Below are 21,521 nucleotides of genomic sequence, written 5' to 3'. Positions count from 1 at the left end.
AGGGATGTCAGAGACCGGCTACAGGCACGGACATGGAATTGCACAACTACCTCAAAGACAATTATTTAATAAAACATTGCATACCTGTCACTAATTCTTACTTAGCATGAGCATCTGCCTCATGATGACAATACGTATGAATGCTACAGAAATATGATTTGAGAATAGGCAGTATTTAGCCTAGATCCTCAGATATTCAGACACTCTGCTGTAGGCTTTAGTCACCTGTCCCTGTGAAGTCAGGCCTTGATTTTTCATAGAATCATACAATGAATGGTTTGAGTTGGAAGGGACCTTCAAGATCATCTAGTTCCAACTCCTCTGCTGTGGGCAGGGACACCTGCCACTAGATCACTGCTCCATCTTTGGATGCAGCCCAGGACACGGTTGGCTTTCTGGGCTGCAAGCACACATTGCTGGCTCACGTTGAGCTTTTCATCAACCAGCATTCCCAAGTCCTTTTCCTCCGGGCTGTTCTCAATCCGTTCTCCTCCCAGCCTGTACTTGTGCTTGGGCTTGCCTCAACCCATGTGCAGTACCTTGCACTTGTCTTTGTTGAATTTCATGAAGTTCACATGGGCCTACCTCTCCAGCCTGTCAATTTCATATTAAAAAAAAAAAGTCCTGAAAAAATTTCCTTTCTTTTTCTAGGCACACTTTTTAGAAAGGTGCTGTGAAAGATCATGAAGAGCTGGAAATTTCCACCGCAGAATTTGGTTTAAGTGACGATTGCAAAGTTCTTTGGGACAGTCCTAAAAAAGCATTTAAATTTACAGATGCAGAGAGTGCAACTGTTCATCACCGGTCACAAAGCAAGTAACAGCCACGCAGAGTCAACAGAAAATATATCTCAAAACAGAAGCACAAGACCACAATTACACAGTCACTTTAATTTGACATAAATTTAAAAAAAAGCTTAGGACAAAGAGGAACACAAATGCTCGCACCAGCACACAGGGAGTGCGTGGCCAGGGGTGGCTGGGGACCACCCTTCTCCGCAGCAACAAACGTGTGTGCCCCATATCATAGAATCATAGAATCATAGAATCATAGAATCATAGAATCATAGAATCATCTGGTTGGAAGAGACCTTCAAGATCATCGGGTCCAACCATTCACCCTGCACTGTCAGGGTCCCTAAACCATGTTCCTCAACACCAAATCCACACGGTTTTTAAACACCTCCAGGGATGGGGACTCTACCACCTCCCCGGGCAGCCTGTTCCAATACTTCACAACCCTCTCTGTAAAGAAATTCTTCCTGATATCTAATCTAAATTTCCCCTGGTGCAACTTGAGGCCATTCCCTCTCGTCCTGTCATTCATAACGTGGGAGAAGAGACCGACCCCCATCTCCCTACAACTTCCTTTCAGGTAATTGTAGAGAGCGATAAGGTCCCCCCTGAGCCTCCTCTTCTCCAGACTAAACAGTCCCAGTTCCCTCAGCCGCTCCTCATAGGACAAGTTCTCTAAACCCTTCACTAGTTTTGTTGCCCTTCTCTGAACCCGCTCCAGCACCTCAACGTCCTTCTTGAAGTGAGGGGCCCAGAACTGGGCACAGTACTCCAGGTGTGGCCTCACCAGTGCTGAGTACAGGGGGACAACCACTTCCCTGCTCCTGCCGGCCAAACTGTTTCTGATACATGCCAGGATTCCGTTGGCTTTCTTGGCTGCTTGAGCACACTCCTGGCTCATGTTCAATCGGCTGTCGACTAGCACCCCCAGGTCCTTCTCTGCTGTGCAGAGTGGCTCTGGGTTAAGGCTCTAATTCTCAGTGCATTTATCATTTCCATTTCGGTGTCAGGATCAGTGTTTGGAATCCACTGTGCTTTTTTTTTTTACTAACTTTTCTTTAAGAAAGAAAGTATAAACATTGTTACAAATAATGAGCTAATAGGCACTAAAGAAATCAATGTTACCCAATACGATATCGCAATTCTTGAATCATACAAAGCTAAATCATGCAATGACGTGTTAAAGATAGTGGCGAACCCACTGTTTTTCAGCAGTACAGTTACTTTACCCAATTATCTCGGCAGCAATGGGACCATTCAGAATCTAAGACTGCAAAGCAGAAAGTCTCTACCAGCACATTTGGCTTTTCTCCTCCAATACCACCAAGGTCAACCAAATGGCAAGGTTTTCATGGGCTGTTTGACACTGATAGCTGCTGTGGCATCAGGTGTTAACAGCGCAAAGAGATGCTGAAAATGTTGCCACCAATTCATTTCCATTGAAGGTGTGAATATTACTGTACATGTGGCAACTACATGAATGAAAATCTCAAAACAGTCTGGAGAGAGAGAGAGAGTGAAATCCAGCCCTGCACTAATCTTTTGCTCTGAAGCAGCCAGGATTTCACCTCTGGACTCTGTGCAGATCTGAAAGAGATTCTAGCAGCTGGCAGCTCAAAGCAGGGCCACGTCCTGCTGCAAAGGAGATCCCTTTGAAACCAAGGTACTTCAAAAGTTATTGGCACATTGCACAAAAACATGCAGTTTTTGGGAAAGCTGTGTGTGAATCAGGGCTGGCTCAGCCATTCACCATGAGACAGGCCAGATTTAACCCTTTGTTCTGTTCATAATTTGTATGCACATCGATTTTCACATAATTATCGGATAGTTTAGGACACAGTCCCTTGACTATTATTTCTTCTTATCATCTGATGTGACACCAAAGTCACACAGATAATTTTTAAGACAAGCCATTCCCAAAATACATGGAAAAATGTATTGATTTCTTTGTGGTCTTTTTTTTTAAACCTTATTAACATAAGACAGAAATGATGAATTCAGGCAAATTTCAGAGTTATTTTCAACCCTGGAAAGTTCTTCAGTAATTTTCGTAAGAACTAAAATAAAAGCTTCTAAATATAACTTATTTCAGAGATGTCGAAAGAAAAGTATATTTTGACAATTTTATAGAATAAAATTGATACCAGAATTGACAATATAACTATTTCAAAAAGAAAATAGTCCAATGTTAGTAGTTTTGCTTTTCTTCTTGCTAATGAAAATTAAAATGAAATCCATTACTGAAACAGTCTACTTACATTTCTATAATAGAGATATCCTTAATAATTACAAATAAATGCTTTTTTCATATCCTACTAATCCTGCAGGGACATGGATCTGTTGGCAAGTTTGAGTAGTTCAAGCTTATAATTGTTTCATTATGGTATTCTGAAACTTACTGGGATCTTCCAGAAAAAAGGTTCTCCATGTGTGGTTAGCAAAACCATTGATTTTCTATGTGTAGCCACCATGCAAGACCTGTTAGATCCTCATTTCTATGAAATGTCAGGCCATGCTATCAGTAATAACCCTTCTTTACAGGCATCTATGCAAATGGAGGCTGAAGATTTAACACTTTGCAGTTATCAGTAACCTGGAGATGTCTTAAGCAGAATACCCAAGACCTCAAGCTGTGCTTTATAGATACTTTTTAAAACTCCAGGCCAGTTCTAAGATAGAAAACTTACTGGTTCATTCCTGTGGTATGGCCACAGCCCTCACCTGTGAAGATTACTGAACTGCTGAAACTGAGAAGGACAAAGTAAAGAGAAAGAGAAAAAGGAAAAGATATTCTTTATGATCACTTGTTTAAAAACACGATGTATCTGCTTTGGCTTTTCTTGTCTTGCTGACAGATTTCAGCAAAATTTGGAAAAGGCTTAGGTGCTACAGGAATAGAACATCTGAAACCCAGCTTTCCACCCTTCAGCGAGGAAGAAGGGACATCCAAGCTTCCAACATTTTGAAGGAAGAGTTACGCTTCCAACGTGATTTCCCCTCCCTCGCATTCCCCTTGCTCCTCTGGGGATGCTGGAAACCGCTGCTCCCATTCCTGCCTCCTGAGTGCCGCTGCGCTCTCAAGCAAACAGATGGAAATCAGCATCATTTTTAAAATCTGATTTAACTGTGAAATATGAAGGAGTTGAGAGATGAGTGAAAGTAAACACTTACTTCCATCTAAGACTGTTATTTTGCTACAGAGGAACAAAAAATTACACTCTTTCTACTTTTTATCACAGCTACCATTTAAAAAGGAGTATTTGCAAGTGGATAACCTTGCAGGTTTGCCCTGCCAGTTGTTAGATCTCTTGAATAAATCACCCGAGCTAAGGACCACACCATCACCTTCTACCTCACACACCACGCCACATGTTTGTACACAAAACCCTTAGTGACAACGCCAGAGAACGGGGTTTCCCCTCTCTTTAGGGATTGAAGAACTAATCTTACTTTCAAAAGAAATTTTGGAGGAAATAGTTTTTTTATTGAAAGTTGGAGTAGTAACCTGATCTGGGACCCCACAACAAGTCCCTTGGCCTGAATTGCCAAGGACTCTGTGGATCTGAATATCATAGAATCATAGAATGGTTTGGGTTGGAAGCGACCTTCAAGATCATCTAGTTCCAACTCTCCTACCATGGCCATGGACACCTTCCCCTAGACCACGTTTCTCCAAGTCTCATCCAACCTGGCCTTGAACATTTCCAGGGATGAGGCATCCACAACTTTCTGGGCAATGTCTTCCAGTGCCTCATCACCCTCAGAGGGAAGAATTTCTTCCTTAGATATAATAGAAATCTACCCTCTTTCAGTTTAAAGCCATTGCCCCTTCTCCTATCACTACATGCCCTTGTAAAAAGTCCCCTTCCAGCTTTCTTGCAGGCCCCCTTTAGGTACTGGAAGGCTGCTAGAAGATCTCCCCAGAGGCTGAACAACTCCAACTCTCTCAGCCTGTCATCATAGGAGAGGTGCTTCACCTCTTGGATCATTTTCATGATCCTCCTCTGGACCCGCTCCAAAAGCTCCATGTCCTTCTTATGTTGGGGGTCCCAGAGCTGAACGCAGTACTGCAGGTGGGGTCTCACGTTAGCAGAGTAGAGGGGCAGAATCACCTCCCTCAACCTGCTGGCCACGCTTCTTTTGATGCAGTCCAGCATACGTTTGGCTTTCTGGGCTGCCAGCACACACATCAAACTTCTTCCAAAGGGGAGGAGGGTTCATAGCAGGACTTGATGCCTTCACTCCCCAGAGGTGCTCCTGTGCCTTTATGCTGCTCAGGGGAGCAATGTGCCAAAGCCAGGCACCACTCCCTTTTAATCTTGTGCCAGCAAAAACAAATAAATGAAAGAACTTGTCTCCAGGCAAAATAAGTTCCCTGATGTGCCTGACATGGTTGGAGGATACATACCTGGTTGGAGGCAAAGGGAAAGAGGGAGATGAAAAGGAGGTGAAGACAGATGCAAAGAGCCCAGGCCACAGAGATGCTGAACGTGTTGCCACAGAGGAGCCTAAGACACAAGACTATCCTCCTAAATAAAAGCAAACACAGGCAGCACTGAAGTATTTGCTCCCACTCTGCTAAGCTTTACACTGCCACACTGGAATGAGGAAAAGAGATGAAAATCAAAGGTCCTAAATGTTATATTTCCAGTTAGATTTTTATCTTTTTTTAAAAAAAAATAAACTACGAATTCATGCAGTCTTGCTAGGATTAGTAAATCAAAGCTGGAACCTAACAATTCAAAACCGACTGCATGTCGCCGGAAGGTTAAAAAATCAAGCGATGTCCTTTTCAACATAACTGGGGTTACTGGATGAAACAGAATAAATTGCAGCTGTGTGTTCAGCTCTGTAAATATCTCTAGCAAATGTGTAACTGGCTGTAGAGTGGGTGGTGTGGGAGTAGGCAAGTATCCAGGTCTTGCATAAACACAGGATTTTCTCTCTAGAGGCACGCATTTCTTGTTCAATCTTTACACCAGTGTTAAGCTGGCCCCCTGTCCCATCAGTGGGCTAGACACTGGGTACCAGCAGAGCATGGTACAATGCACAGTAGAGAAAACCTGCTCCATTTACGGAAATGCAAAGATGAGCGTGTCATCCTGGCTCTCCATCTTGGTCTGTGGCCACAGCCTGATATGGATGGTTTGCCTGAGCGAGGCTTCATTACATGCTTTCATTACATATATTCATGACATACTTCTTTTCTATTTTAAAAAGGAGTTGAATTTTTTATAGTATTCCAAACTCATAAGTCTCTAATTAAAAAAAAAAATCAGAAATTAAACAATATAGTGTAAAAACTACGTAATATAAAAATAAGCAATAAACACATCTAATAAAACAATACATCTTTTATAACATAATATAATAATATAAAATTAAGTCATAGATTCCCAAAAGGCCTCATCATTGGTTCAGACAGTGTCTCCCCTGCTCTTCACTGATGGGAATCAATGGGAATTGAAGTCTTTTTTTTTTCACAGGGAATAGAATGAAACCATTGCTGTGCAAACTCCACAAATAGAGTGGACAAATTAGAGGGGGAACAGAGCTGACCTAATAGCCCATGAGAACAGCTCTTTTTTGGGGGGCTGGCACCTTTTTGTCTGCATGCAAGTCTCAACAGAGTTTCCTCATCTGATTGACAGACTGGTTTCCTCATCTGATTGACAGACTGGTCAGACAAATGCCAATGGAGCAAACGGGAATTACTCACATAGGTAAATTAATTAAAGCTATCTGTAGACACCTGGAGGGTAATAATATAAGGACTTAATACCCTGAAATGTAAACCTTCCATAAATACAGAATAGGGAAATACAGGTCACTGCTTCTCGTGGCCCTAATTGGCAATTGGTGTGTAAAATGAGCGACTTAATCTGAGTCCCAGCAAGAAATACCCACAGGTAAAGCTGAGCTGGGCTGAGCCATGACAGGAAAGCAAACCAGTGACTGCATGCTTCACTCTATAAGCATTTTTATAGTATACTGCAATTTGATACCTACCACAGAACAGCTCTGAAAATGTTAAATAACTCGACTGGCTAAAGGTGGCTCTGGGTGAAATACGGCATCAATCACAGAAGAACATGGAGTCTTAGCTTAGAAATAACGTCTTTTTATGCTTGGATTGACCTTTCAGTGTCCCTTTTTTTGCTGGTATAGCTATACGCAAATTCGAGTTGCTGAAAGGAAAACACACATATTGAATAAAGAACTTAAAAACTACATATCAGTTTACTTACAAGGTCAAATATAATTAGACTAAACTATCTACGTGTGGGTCGTTCAGGGCCCATATTACTCAAACAAAAAGTCCCTAAACCAGCCCAAAGAAGGGAGTTCCAAGGGCAGCTGGATCCATGCAGGGCACCCTCAGCACCCTCCGGTATCAAGCCCGTAACGAGCAGGAGCAGCCTGCGCCACTGCAGACCAACAGCTGCTCTCTGTTTGCACCGACAAAAGCCCTATTGTTTTCCCGTGTGTTTGACTAGCTAAACAGAGCCTTGGCTTCAACGCAACATGTTTCCCGAATCATTCGCTTGTATCATGAAAGGAAGGCGGCTTGTGTCTCGAGCAGCAACAAGGAAAGACCCGGAGCGGTGCGGGGCAGCTCTGCAAGCGCAGGCAGCTGGGGAGCAGCAGCAGCCCTGGAGCGCTCGGGGCAGAGCGCTGCCATAGCCGCCACGCCGTACACCCAAGGGCACCTGAGGACCCCCTCAAGGCTTCAAGTGAAATGGATCTTGTAACTAAACCTAATAATACAAAATGCTTTTCAGCCTCAACTGAGAGCAAAAGCAGTTCAAAATGCCAGCGTTTTGCTGTACTGGCCTCTAATTTTATGTCTTTTTCATAGACACTTAAAATATTAAGCTTTCAGCCATTCTGCAGCAATCCAGCAGTGGGATAAGTTTCTCAGATGCCAGTCCTCTCTTTAGAGAGCCTGGCCTACCTTAGAGTGACCTGCAACAGCCTAAGAAAGCTCAAGCAAGGGTGAGATCCCAGCTGTTCCGGCTGGCACTAAATCTCACCGTTCAATGGGCTATAGACCACGCTGGAATTTGGAAGCTGTACCAAAGCACAAGCACAGCCCTGTTTCACAGTGCAGCTGAAACCAAGGCTGCCTTCTCTCCTTCTGAATGGCTACAGCTGTAAGACCTCAGAAACAATCAAGAAAGCACTTTCATGAATGCAGCATGTTCAGATATCTGGCTTATCCTGCCATAAACCACTGCTTACTCGAAAAGAGTTTTTAAACATACTTTTTATTAAAATAATGTGACTAAAGTTAAAAAAAACGCTGACCTCCAGTTACAAACCTGCAGACAATTTTTTTTCTGAATTGTATTCGCTATTGATGCGAAGGAGACAATGTACAGACAGCAGATCATTTGTTGCCCAATGGCATTTTAGGTGGCCGGCCTACAAACAAGTTCAATTCTAATGCCAGCTACGCTGATGTAAACACAGAAGACTGAGTTTTGAGGTATTATGAAACTTTCTGTATTTGCATAAGGTTTCAGTTGTTGCAAAAAAAAACAAAAAACAAAAAAAGGCATTTTATTGCCCAGTAAAACTTTCTGTTAAAAGAGTCTTTACAAAAAATCACACAGAGTTATTGGAAATGTAACACTGTTCTGTAGGCTAAACTTCAGGTTTGGGATAAGTAAGCAAAACCTTACTAAAGCTATGTCCCATAAGTTTAGGGGGGGGAAAAAAGGAAATTCACTGTTAAAGGTGAAATTTATACTCAAAAAAGCTAAACCCACTCCTTTTATATTTTACATAGGAATTCCCACTGCCCTAATTCCTTTTTCCATAGTCATTACATGGGTTCTATTGTTCATAAACTGGACTGAAAATCACAAAAAAAATTATTCTCTGTTTTCTTTTGTGTGTTTAGTTTGCAATTTACATCCTGCCGAAGTGATGCCTGAGCACTGTGCTGCCCGGCTGCATGGGAGTGGATTTTTCCCGTATTTTCTATACTTCAGGGGAGTGATCTTCACACAGAGAGTTTTGATTTCTTTATCATATAACAGTTGCTGATAGCCACAGCAAGCATCTAATCTCCAGTCTAATATAAAAACGGCTGATTTTTTTTAGGTGATTTTATGTCCACTGACTCAGAAGAACAATGAAGTGAGTGCAGTCCTGCATCTCGTCTACTTGGACATGACTCTACTCAGAGACATCTGCACAAGGGTGGAGTTCACTTCACCATCCAAAACAACTTCAACAGAAGTAGTCCCTCCACCCTGCTCTTCTGAGAACCCACCTGGAGTACTGCGTCCAGCTCTGGGGTCCCCAACATAAGAAGAATATGGAGCTGTTGGAGTGGGTCCAGAGGAGGGTCATGAAAATGATCCGAGGGGTGAAGCACCTCTCCTATGATCACAGGCTGAGAGAGTTGGAGTTGTTCAGCCTCTGGGGAGATCTTCTAGCAGCCTTCCAGTACCTAAAGGGGGCCTGCAAGAAAGCTGGTGGGGGACTTTCTACAAGGGCATCTAGCGATAGGAGAAGGGACAATGGATTAAATTGAAAGAGGGTAGATTTCTATTATATCTAAGGAAGAAATTGTTCCTTCTGAGAGTGGTGAAGCACTGGAACAGGTTGCCCAGAGGATTTATGGATGCCTCATCCCTGGAAATGTTCAAGGCCCGGTTGGATGAAGCTTTGAGAAACCTGGTCTAGGGGAAAGCGTTCCTGCCTGTGGCAGGAGAGTTGGAACTAGATGATCTTGAAGATCGCTTCCAACCCAAACCATTCTATGATTCTCATTCTATGATTCTATGATTCTATGACTAGGGCCTTGGGAGAGATGTCTTCAAAACAAATGGATCATTAAACAATTCTGTGGGGAAAGAAGCAAGGCAAACCAAGGAAACGAGCAGAGAAATAGAGATCCATCAAAAAAAGTAGGAATGTAGGATGAAATTCTGACATGTCTGAAGACCACATGAGCTTTATCATGGCTTTAAAAGAACAGAATGTCATACTTAAGCGTCTAATGGATTATTAGTGGAAAACAAAGCAAAATAGGGGAGAATTTTAGTAAAGACTAGCAGAGACTGGAATACAGTGGCATTGGAAACAGAAAGCCTGTACTCACCCCCAGAACAGTTACAACCTAGAATCATAGAATAGAACCATAGAACAGTTAGGGATGGAAGGGACCTCAAAGATCGTCTAGTTCCAACTCCCCTGCCATGGGCAGGGACACCCTCCACTACACCAGGTTGCTCAAAGCCTCATCCAACCTGGCCTTAAACACTTCCAGGGATGGGGCAGTCACAACATCTCTGGGCAACCTGTTCCAGTGCCTCACCACTCTCAATGTAAAAATTTCTTCCTTATATCTGATCGAAATCTCTCCTCTCTCAGTTTAAAGCTGTTGCCCCTTGTCCTATAACTACTTGTCCTTGCAAAAAGTCCCTCTCCAGCTTTCTTGTAGGCCCCCTTCAGGTACTGGAAGGCTGCAACAAGGTCTCCCTGGAGCTGCCTCTTCTCCAGGCTGAATAACCCTAACTCCCTCAGCCTGAAACCTGGGCAGGGATGTCAGGATGGTATGTCACAAAGGAAATATTTGGAGTTGATGCAAACACGAATTCCTTGTCAGGAGGAGGAGGATGGCTTAGCAAGAGGACAGTTGTACAGACTGAATTTTGCAACTTGGTGGAGCCTGTGCCGATGTAACATCACTGCACAGGCGTTGGTAGGTCCAGTCAGTAAATTTGGATCTATGTGTTGCTCTGAGACTGGGAAACCTAGACCATATGCTGTGAACCACAGCTCCAGGATACGCAAGGAAATTTTAGCAAATCTGGAGTTTTATTCGTTTGTACTGGTATGAAAATGGATCTACTCATCAAACTTTTTGATTATGTCATGTTTGTTGGCATTTTCCACCTGTTTAAACCCAAACTACTTTCCAAGAATACCTATGTATTCTGATAGAAAAACAGCCAGCATAGTTGCACAGAGAGTTTGTGACAGGGTAAAGAAGAGCATCCAAATCCATGTTGTGTCTTCCATGTAGCCACCACAGGGCAGGTTCCACCAGCAGGCCAGTAGTACAGTGTCTCTAAGATAGTCTCCTGCCACTCAGAGAGGTCCAACAATGATAGGGCTTCCACCATGGAAGAGGAATAAAGCAGACTGAGTAGCTGGTGCAGCAGAGGGGCAGAAGACAGACTAATCTGCAGCTCATCCAATGCTGCACTGGGATTCCCAATGATGAGGGGAAAGGGGGACTGCTGAGAAAACATTTTATGATTTCCATCAACCTAGAGACACTGTGCTAATGCAAAGGATGATCAAGGCCATAAGGACTCTGTTGCACTAGTAGTATTCTGTAATGAAAGCAAAGGAGAGATTTGCCAAACCTTGTCTCCTTTTGGCAACCAGACAAAGTTCTGGCAGTGACACACAATGCAGCTCCCAAAAACATTTTCCTTCAGTAAGAGAAGCCTCTAGTTGGTGAGAGGGATGAATTAATGAAACTCTCAGACCTGAGATGAGTGCAATGCAGCCTGCAGCCCAGTACTCATAGAACTATATTGCTATCATAATTTTGATGGCAATAATCCCAGTATAGTTAGAGTTCCAGGATTTTAGGACAGGTCCAACCTATTAAAAAGTGGTAACAGGACTCCCTCTAAAAAATTTGGGAAGTACTCATTGAGGCTAATTCAACACACCCACTGGAAATGGAAACTTTGGGACAGTTACAGAGGCATCAGCACAGCTCACCAGTAAACTGCTTGAGGAAATGATGATCACAGACCAAAAAGAGGAAGCAGGCACAGAGTAGGAACAGCCAGGCACAGATTAATTCATCGATCGGGAAAGTACGGTGACAGCTATGCATGCTATTAAATAGCTGTCCAAGACAACCAACCACTAATCCGTTTTTCATATCGATGGCAGAGTTGAGTATTTTCACATTCACAAATATTTGACCTCTTCCAACTTCTGTTGAATCATCATGCTACTAACACAGCTGCCTTACTAAATTTTTCTTTAGAATCTTTTAGAAAGATTTCTACTAAAGATCAAATGAAAAAAAAAATAGCATCCACACTGTCGACCATTATGTTCCTACCATGCTCTTAATATGTCCTAATGTGAGAATCGCTCTTCTTGAGCATGACTTACAAGATGTTCAAGGCTAAAGGTTACAGTCCTCAGCTCACCCTCTCCAATCTCTGTGATAGACAGCAGCACATAAAATCCGAGGTTCTGGTTACAGCTGCATAAAGAGAAAGATGGAGCTACAACTTGTCTGAGTTTTCCTTGGTTTGCAAAACTAAAGTTGATTTTATGGAAAAACATCAGATCTGATTTCTTAAAACTAGATTTCTTTAAAGTCATAGGTGCTTGAACACAGCTTCCACATTTCTATGGGGGAAACCAGACCTTTATGTTATAGTTTATAATTAAATACTATCAGAAAATGAGGCATTCGCATTCGGAGACATGTTTGAAACTTATCCATACATCTATATTCAAGCCCTACAGTAGTGGCATTCATCGCACGCAGTGCTACGTGCACTTAGCTCTGCTGCTTCTCTGTTTATGGACAAGCTATGAAAGCAGTTTGTCAGCAACTTTTTTTGAGTGTTCACATTACCAAGCACATTCGTTCTGAATTCAGTCTAATGTAATTATCAAATTCAGCAGCGAGCTGATAACACAGCTAAAGGAAAATACCAACCTGCCTCAGTGTTTTCATGCTGTAATTGAAAACAGATGGCAACTCGTGTAATTTATGCTTTTTGACAATCAGTAACATGTTGGTATAAGATAAGAATTCTAAGACCGAACTGCATCTGCTTCAACAACACCATATGCTAGTGCACAGTATAAATATTTATCCAAACCTCCTTCATCTTCTCATTTAAAGCTCAGTCACATGAAATAGTGAAAGTACCCTTCTTATACTTTCAACTAGCACTGAAGCATCTTGCCAGTGCTTTAAAGGGTTACAGTTCCACCATCGAACACTGAGGGATCTTCCCTTCACGGAAACAGTTAAACAGAGGCATGTTCATTGTGCCTTATTTATACACTATAAACCCCACTCTTCAAGCTCTCACTCTGCTGCTTTTAGGAGTTATGAAGAAGTTTCTCACTTACAATGTCCAACCTTCTTTACAATGTCCAACCTTTTTTACTTTTCCCACTATTCTGTAATACATTGGAGACTGGCCACAGTCATAATTGGGATATATTTTCCTGGGGGAATACTCTTTTTTTAGGCTTTTTAGACTGGTTTATCTTGCTTGTCAGGTAGTTAAGCAATCACCAGTTTTGAGGTCAGACTGGCAAGGCCCATGGAATGGGTTTTGCGTTTCTCTGCAGCATGGGGTACATTCAACCTCCTGAGAATTTCACAGTTCAAATTTCTTCCTATTGCAGGAATTGAAGGCATTGGTGATTCCTCTGATATCACATGCTCTTGGACTACTTTTTCCCCACTTGGCACATTATTAAGCATGGCTTTTAGTCCTTTATGTTACAAGCATGTAATATTTTGTGACTATGGCAGTATTTGGACTCTGGAATAATCAGATAGTACTTATGTTCCTTTGATTGCAGGGAGACTGGGCTTGATGACCTCGATGGACCTGACAGCAATCTGCTCCATGAAACAGTGGCTACTCGATTACACTTGAGATTTGGCTCTTATTCTGCTAGAGAAATCATTTGAGAACCCAGACCTGAAATAATCATTTGTGAATGCAGAAGACGATCGCACAGGCAGAAAATTTATGAGGCTGACCTCCTCCCTATGCCAGTTTTTAAAGATCAGGAGAGCAGATCCATGCTTAAATGATCCTGGCTGTATACCGTAATCTCCAAGCAGAGCTCAAAACAGAAGGGTTTGGTACCAGTGACCATATGCAGTTCCCCAAACTCCCTGCTACTAACTGAAATTAAGAACTAGAATCGGGTAAAAAAGCTTCAGTGGGCATTGGCAATTTCTCTGACACAAAGACTTTAGGTGTAACAGCTATAAATACTGATTTGCTCATAATCAGCTTAAGGCATCAGATATTCTCGAGCATTCCTCAAAGGTTAGAGCTGGGCACAGATTTCTCCAACCAACGGGAAGAACAGATAGTCAGCAAAATGAGAGATTAATTTATCTCTTTCTCAAATCTCACATGAAGCTACATCTGCCTGTTTTGTCATACTGTTGCAGTGGTGTCACACTAAATAATGATGTGTGATGCATAATTTAAGTCACTAGTTTGAAGTCAAGTTGCGTAACTTTTCAAAGAATACTTATACCTTAAATTCAGAATTTAACTTACAGAATAAAACACTGAAAAAAGGGGAAAAAGAGCTTTCCTGACAACAACTGGCAATATTTGGCAGTGTCATCTGCAGAGACCTGAATTTTGCAGCCCGTCAATAAGAATATTAAAGCAAACTAGGAACTTCAAAATCCTGCTGTTCCTGTCTTCCACTGCTGACGACAGCAGACAGCAAAACAGAGCTGCAAATAACTCAGAAGTACGCATCGCAACACTGACTCCTTTCATAGCCCGCGTCGCCTCCTGCTCCCACTTGTTAATGCGCTTATTGCAACCACGCTCTTCGCAAGGCTGTCACAGGCAACCGTGCTTCAGCAAAGCAGGTCTAAAAATACTTCAATAAAGCTAATTGACAAGATATTTATTAAATTATTTCCTCAGCTTCAGACTTGAAACCTCAGACTGTAAATGGTAATCCTATTTACCAGCCCCAGAAGAGGTATCAAGACTTGAAGCCAAAAACATCACGCCTTCTCACACCTCTTCAGCAGACCATGCTAGTGGGGATTTTCTCAGAATTAAATTGTCTGAAAATTCCCCCAGAAGAGGATGTCACGTACAACAAGATGGCAAGCACTGTCACGCAGACATGCACATGTGCGACAGAGACCCGTGCATCCCAGCCACCCAGCGCCGGGCCCACGGCACAGCCACTGCGTGTGGTCAGAGCTCCGTCAAGCTCATTGAGATTTCTACCAAGACTCCCAATTCAGAGTGCTTTGGAGCAGGCCAGGAACCCAGCCAAGGTCCGACTGAAAGCAAGACACCACAACATCCTTCAGGTAGGTTGAGCCTGTAATGTTTACTGCTTTATACAACACACCGCGGAGTTTTAAGTGCACAAACTGAAGTCCTACAATGAGACCGTAGGCAGCAGTTCTATTTGTCCAGTGTAATGCAGAGACAGGAATATAGAGCTCTCCAGGAGACATAAGTGCAAAATCACAAGCTTCACAAATAAAGACACTTCCAAAAACGATTACACTGGATTCATCTCCTTAGGAGGAAAAACCCTGCTGCTACTGCCAAGAACTTTTCTACAAACTGCAACGCCAAGTCTTGGCTCTTCTTCAAATTCTTGCCCTTTTCATCAAAGCCAACTTTCCTTGTTAGCGCTTCTTTGGTGCAGCGCTCAGAGCAACACTGGCAGACAAAAGCCTCTTGCACCGGCCCACCAGAAGTTACCAGGCCCAATAGTCTATTTTCAAAGTGCCCCTCCTGCAGCTTCCACACAGGGGAAGGTTTATTTTCCAGGAGCTGTCATCTAAAGCCTGCCATATGATTCCTTTAAATTTGCCAGATTGAAGAGTTCTGTAAACAGATGGATTAAGTGACATAGATTTTTAAATTTCAAATACTGCACTATAATTTACATACCTATTGCTATGGGAACACCTCAACAAAAATCCTTACTTTCAAAGAAAATTGGCATTTCTTCACCACGGGCTAAAGGCATTCAGTGTTTCTGAAAAAGGAGCACCAATTTTGGTGTCTAAACAAGGACTCATCTAACATACGGCCATAACGTTTTATATAAAGATAGCACCTTTGCAAATAATCAGATCTGTCCTTTGTGCAAATTCAAGGCAATATATTCCAGTTTTATTGTCCAAAATATTGACTGTTCCCCTGAGGACAGCAGACTAGTTTATGTTCGTGAATGGTTCAGGTGAACCTCTGAAACCTCATCAGAGTACACGACCACACGGAAAGCACAAATGGAAGACAGAAGGACATCACTGGGTATATAAAACCAGTTTCAGAGGTGAAATATGAAATAACCTAGCTTAACTGAAACGTCCTATTGTATAGCCACAGGGCTGCCAGCATGAAACCAAAAGTAAAAACAAACCAAAGCTCCACTATATTCAGCTCTAAGCTGCTGGGTGCAGAAGTGAAATCTCTGAGATTGTACATAAGACACCACAGTGTTATTTTTACAAGTCAGGTTTCAGAATAGATCTACTTTATTGCTAGCTGCTATATTCAGAGAGTAAAAGATGCTACAAAGTACTAAACTTCCAAGTTCAAGATCTAAACCACACAAACGAATAAATTCATTATTTTTACATTTAAGATCTTTAAATTTTAGGCAGGATTATGTTTTAAAAATTATACTCTTCATATAAAAACTGTGACCACGTATTATATTTAGGTATTGTATAAAACATATAAAAAATGCCAGCTGCCTTGGGAACTGAGCTGTTTGCCAGCAAGATGTGTAAGGGTGCTGCGTGCACCAACAGGCTCTGCAGCTGCCGTTCCCCTTCCCAGGGGTTTGCCTGCCCGTACCCAGAAAAAATAAACGTTTCAAAGACAGTACATTCTTACAAGTTTCAGGAAAAACACCCAGCAGCCAGAGAAGAGAAACCTCTGTGGTGCGTTTGCCAAGGGGGGTTGCCGTGGCAGGCCTGGCATGGCGCGGCAGGAAGGATGGGCATCCCTGGAATCACGGCAGCGCACGCTGCCTACAGCTCGGTGGGTCTGAATATACGGGCGAGAGACAGCGGGGGTGAGTGCGATGGGAAAGGGAGATGAATTAGAAGGCAGGACAAAACTCATGGCAAACGGGTGGAATGCATCTGAAACCTTCATCTGTGTTGTTACCATACAATAAAACATGACATAACCTGGCAATTTGATCTTTGTGTCTGGCCCAGCCTGGACACTGCAGTAGGTGTAGCAGCGAGTTTCCCTTTCTTGCTTTTATCTGTACGTGGCAAAATGCTTTGCTGTTATTTTTCCCACTGTACAAGACAGTGATTAATTCACTGCAGGATGTGATCCAAACCTGCACGTAAGTCAATGGGGTCTGCATTAGCAGTACAAAAGCCTTCACGTGGAATTTCTATTTATTCTTAGATCATATATGAAACTATTTCAACTCTTTACGAAATATGAAAGTAGTATACTTTCTTCTTTCCAAAATGCCTTGAATCTTAACTGCTTTACAGTGAACAATGGGTTATGCTTGCTTCACTTTCAATAGTTATGTCTGACTTTGCCTCTTCCTATATAGGCAAAGTCCAGAAGCTGCATACCAGCACCCATAGAAATTGCAAAGTCAAGAGGAGGGAGGCTAAAACTGCTCAGAGTTGGAAAAAGGTGATAACAACAAAAAAACCCACCCCAAAACCCACAAACAAACCAACCACTAAAACCAGCCAACCAATCAACCAAAAAAAAAATAGCCAAAAAAAAGAAAAAATCAAGAAAGCAACTTGGAAGGGATAAACGATTTTCATGTGAAAAAGGGAGTTGAAGAATCTCAAGGACAGAAGAAAAGACACAGGATGGAGGTGAAAGGCAGCAGAACTCACTGTGTACAAATGCCCGAAAACGAGATAATGATCTTCAACTCTGGAAACAGAAGCACCTCTTCCTCCCCAAGTACAGGCAGCCCCAGACCTTCACTGAGCAGCATGAACACCCTTGCTAAATTGTCCTGTTTTGACAACCCACCTTCATCCCAGCTGCGGCTGCTGGCCCGCTGGGGTCCACAGCCTGGATGTGGCAGGGCTTGCTCCCCCGCACCACAAAGCCCCAGCCCACCGCATCGCCGACGATCTGGAAAGAGAAAAGAAGGATGTGATCACCTTCAAGGGGGTAACATCTAAATGGTTCAAGACATAATTTCAACATCTCTATACTTCCAACACACAATAAAGGACGTTGTGTACAAGCTGTTGTGTCACTCACGGGAAAGGCTCTATCTGAATGATTCCTCATGCTTTTAATGAACTTTTCTTGAATTAGGAGGCTGTAAAAACCAACGCTTCCAATGACTAGGCTCAAAACTGTCTTTACAGAAAGGCTTTCTCTAATAGTGAATATGAATCAAAATTTCTGTCCCATCATAGTCTAGAAAGATCTCAGGAGAAAACTTCAATTTGGGCAGGTAATCCACTCCTGCTGTGCAAGTATTACCAGGCGCACAAAGTCTAGATGAGTTTGTATAATACAAATGTTATTGGCTTTATGTCATTTTACACTCCATTTAAGTCAGCAGTACTACACTGGCATAAAGGCAGGATAAACAAATGCAGAATCAGACCTGAAATGTGTGGAAGTACTGATAACGGAGTTTGTGATTTTAAAGTACAAACCTTAGTAAATGCAAATGAGCTCAAATTATCTCACCAGAAAACGTCTGTTTGAATTACTTTATGCATACAACATGCAGAAAACAAAATAAAATACTGGATGCATACCGTAAAAGTTTTTCTCACGTATGGGGCTCCAGGCATCAAGAGCTCATCAGCAGTCACGGGTCTCTTTAATACTGTGGGGGTACATAAATGAATATTCAATATAAGCATTCCTCTAGAGTTTTTCCTAATAAATAAGATACAGTGTTGGGACACAACATCTTTTTGGTTCCATTTCCCTCACATTCTTTCAGCTCTTGCAGACCTGCTTGAAAGTAGTGAAAAGGCCAAGGAAAGGACAGCAGAATAACTCTGAGTACAAATGATGAGACCTTTGGGAAATCAGGGCGTTTAGCCAACAGACTTTGTTGTCTGCAATCAAGACCCACTAAACACTATCACAAACATCAGAAGTAGCTGTTCCCACGTCCAGTGTTGAAACGAGTGACTGACCTTCCTGGCATGGAGCAGCTTTTCTTTCCAGCTCACTCTGTGCATGTTGGGTGCTCTCTGTTATTTCACCTGAGTCGGGTTTGAATCACAGAATTAAGTAAAAAGAAAATTCTGCTTGAGTCGGGAATTATCCCAACAAAGAGATTTCTGCAATTGTAGGCACTGACATCTAACCCCATCTTATCCAGCGACAGCCTAGGTAATTTATAGCTGGCTGGGATTTTACATGAAAGGAAATACCAGAGAGTTTCTGCAGGTGATTTCCCATTGCCTTGCCATGTAATGGGGTAATTTTCCCTTGAACAAAGTAAATGTAGAGGTCTGCAAAATCAGATTGATATCATACTGTATACTATTTTTTATCTGTCTATAAATGCTCCATAAGATGGAGGAAAATGAGAAGATATATGTTATTCACCATATTTGCCTGTTTCATCTTTAAAATTATGTCTGCATTTCTTTTAGTGATAAATAACTTTGATGATGCCTGCCTTTTCAGACACAAGTAGAAGATAAAATTTCCCACAGATGGTATCCAAAGACATTCATAAGTTTCTTAATGACATTCATAGGAGCAGGAAGAATTCTAGCATATACACCAATAAGAATTTTTTTTTTTACTTTCCTATGGATTTTGACAAACTGTCATTTAGACAGTGTTACATTTTGCAAAGCCTGTCTGCTCAATGTAAAAACCCAAATGATTATGCTGATTCAACAAGTCAGAATCAGGCAAATCATCCACAAAGGACTCCCTTGCGTGTCTCCCTTCATTATACCTCTTATACCTCCAGAATATGTTTTGTTTGATGGTTGTTTTTCTACATGACTGGTCAAGTCATGACCTGAGGTTTTTTTAAGTGTTTGCCTGCAAGAGAACTCACCTGACGATATACTTCTGCCTTGTGTTCATGAGCACTCAGTTCAGTGACATGCTCTGGGTCTGGATAGCAGGAAATTATTTGTGAAAAGCATCACTTTATACTCCAGCAGAGGATTAAGAATTCCTCTGTAACTTTTACATCTGACAGCCTCATGTTAGCCTAAACAAGATGATGTGTGGATCTGTACACGTGCTATGGGAGAAATTACCCTACATGGCCGGCAATTGTATAATTCTTAAAAATAAGTGTTTATAAGTCTGTTGCTGTCTTCTTTCAAATATGAGTCTGTTAAAGCCATTCGGAGTTTGAAAACTAGTCCTAAGGGAGTATTTCTTTAAAAAAATAAAGAATTTATGCAAGGACAACATCAGCCTATTCTTTTTCTTCCAGTGTTGTGTAATCAGCTGCATTAAAACAAACTTGTTCTCACTACTCATGGGTTGACACTTCATATATAATCAGAACCACAAATGAATGGAATAGTCGGCATACTTCAGATAACACACGTATTTATGGACAGCACATGAATGCTGCTTTATCTGTCCCAGTAAATTTTCCAGGATGTAATTAATGATGTACTGGGGCCAAAGAGTTCACCATACAAAATCTATCAGTGTTTCTGGGAAGTATACATGAGAGACATTCTTTTAAAACCTGATACTGTGGCACCCTTCATACAGGTGCAAACCCGTTGCATATAGGGGTAAACACATTGGAAATTGGTGCTGAACGCCCAACAGCAGTGTCCTTCAAGGATGCAACAACAACCAGGACTGAGAGTGTTCCCCCAAGCTAGACAGCAGGTCTGGTGTAGGGGGTTATGGATTCTGGGCATGCAATCCTACTGAGTCCTTCAAATAATTTTGATTTAGAGCCCCATACTGAATTCTCAATGGAGCATAAGCAGAGAGAAGGAAATGTCCTAAAAGTAGAAAGAAAACGTCCTGGTAACTACACCTCTGTTTCTGATGGCTGCTCCACACAGCAGGAGTGAAAAGCACTTCAGCTCCCTCCTCTCTGGAGTAAATCATCAATGTTTTGAACAGGATTCATCTAGTGCTTGAGGCACTCTCTAGTAATCACTTCAAATGCCAGCATTCCTTTGAAAGCAAAGCTTACATGTATCCATTGAGGCCTTCTCCTCCTGCACAACACTGCCCACGCTGCCGGCAGAGACCTGGTAAATTTGAAATAATACGGAGCACAAAGGGCAGCAGGGACTCCGCTTTGAAATCCAGGGCTGTTTCTGCGGGAAACGGAGAGGCTGAAACTGTATCTATCCTGGTCTGTTTTCCCCTTCCCAGATGTACAGTAAGAAACAATTTTAAGTGAACTGTGGAAGAATGGGTGTGTTTAACCTTCCGGCGTGGGACAGGAAATCCTTTCAAAAGGAAAATAAACTTCAACACTACTTTTACCTTCCTGAACAGACCGGTGTAAGACCTAAACAAATGAAAATGTTGAAATGGTCCCTGACAGGCTGAAACAATGCTGCCTCTTTTTGTAAGAGGCTGCTGTTTTCTGAGTTGTGTTAATGCACAGCTACTCAAGCGGCCACTGCATAGTTAAACCCTCCTCTGACTTGCACCAAAGGAATGTCTCTAGGAGGATATTTGAATCGGTTCAGAGCTTGGCAACGAAGAGGCAAATCTGGGTCTCAGACTGCATGTCCTCCTAAGAGAGAAACTGCAGCTCAAACCACAATTATGGGCTTGATGCAGAGATTATTGGAGGCAGACGTCTGGCTTGTGTTCAGCAGGACATCAGGCTGGAAGATGATAACAGTCCCCTCTGGCCTACAAAATCTGTGATGCTGTGAATTTTTAATGTCTCCTTGAGAAGATAAACTTAGACGTGACGCTAGGCATTCTTCACGTCACCTTCTCCCCAAACAGATGTCTGTGCCCTGGCTCCTGT

General features: G+C 42.2%; 1 protein-coding gene across 1 annotated transcript in view; it reads right to left on the bottom strand.

Moving 5' to 3' along the window:
* The window catches only part of DEPTOR (DEP domain containing MTOR interacting protein), an 80,540-nt gene that overhangs the window by 4,439 nt on the left and 54,580 nt on the right, over positions 1 to 21,521 (bottom strand). The window contains exons 7-8 of the mRNA XM_086609543.1: positions 18,331 to 18,401; positions 17,582 to 17,686 (exon numbers count right to left, since the gene is read on the bottom strand). Coding sequence (XP_086465669.1) covers positions 17,582 to 17,686; positions 18,331 to 18,401 — 176 coding nt within the window. The remainder of the gene's footprint in view (positions 1 to 17,581; positions 17,687 to 18,330; positions 18,402 to 21,521) is intronic.

This window comes from Tauraco erythrolophus, chromosome 3 (assembly GCF_009769465.1).
Source record: "Tauraco erythrolophus isolate bTauEry1 chromosome 3, bTauEry1.pri, whole genome shotgun sequence".
In the NCBI taxonomy this organism is placed as follows: Eukaryota; Metazoa; Chordata; class Aves; order Musophagiformes; family Musophagidae; genus Tauraco; species Tauraco erythrolophus.
This window is presented reverse-complemented; position numbering and strand designations above follow the sequence as displayed.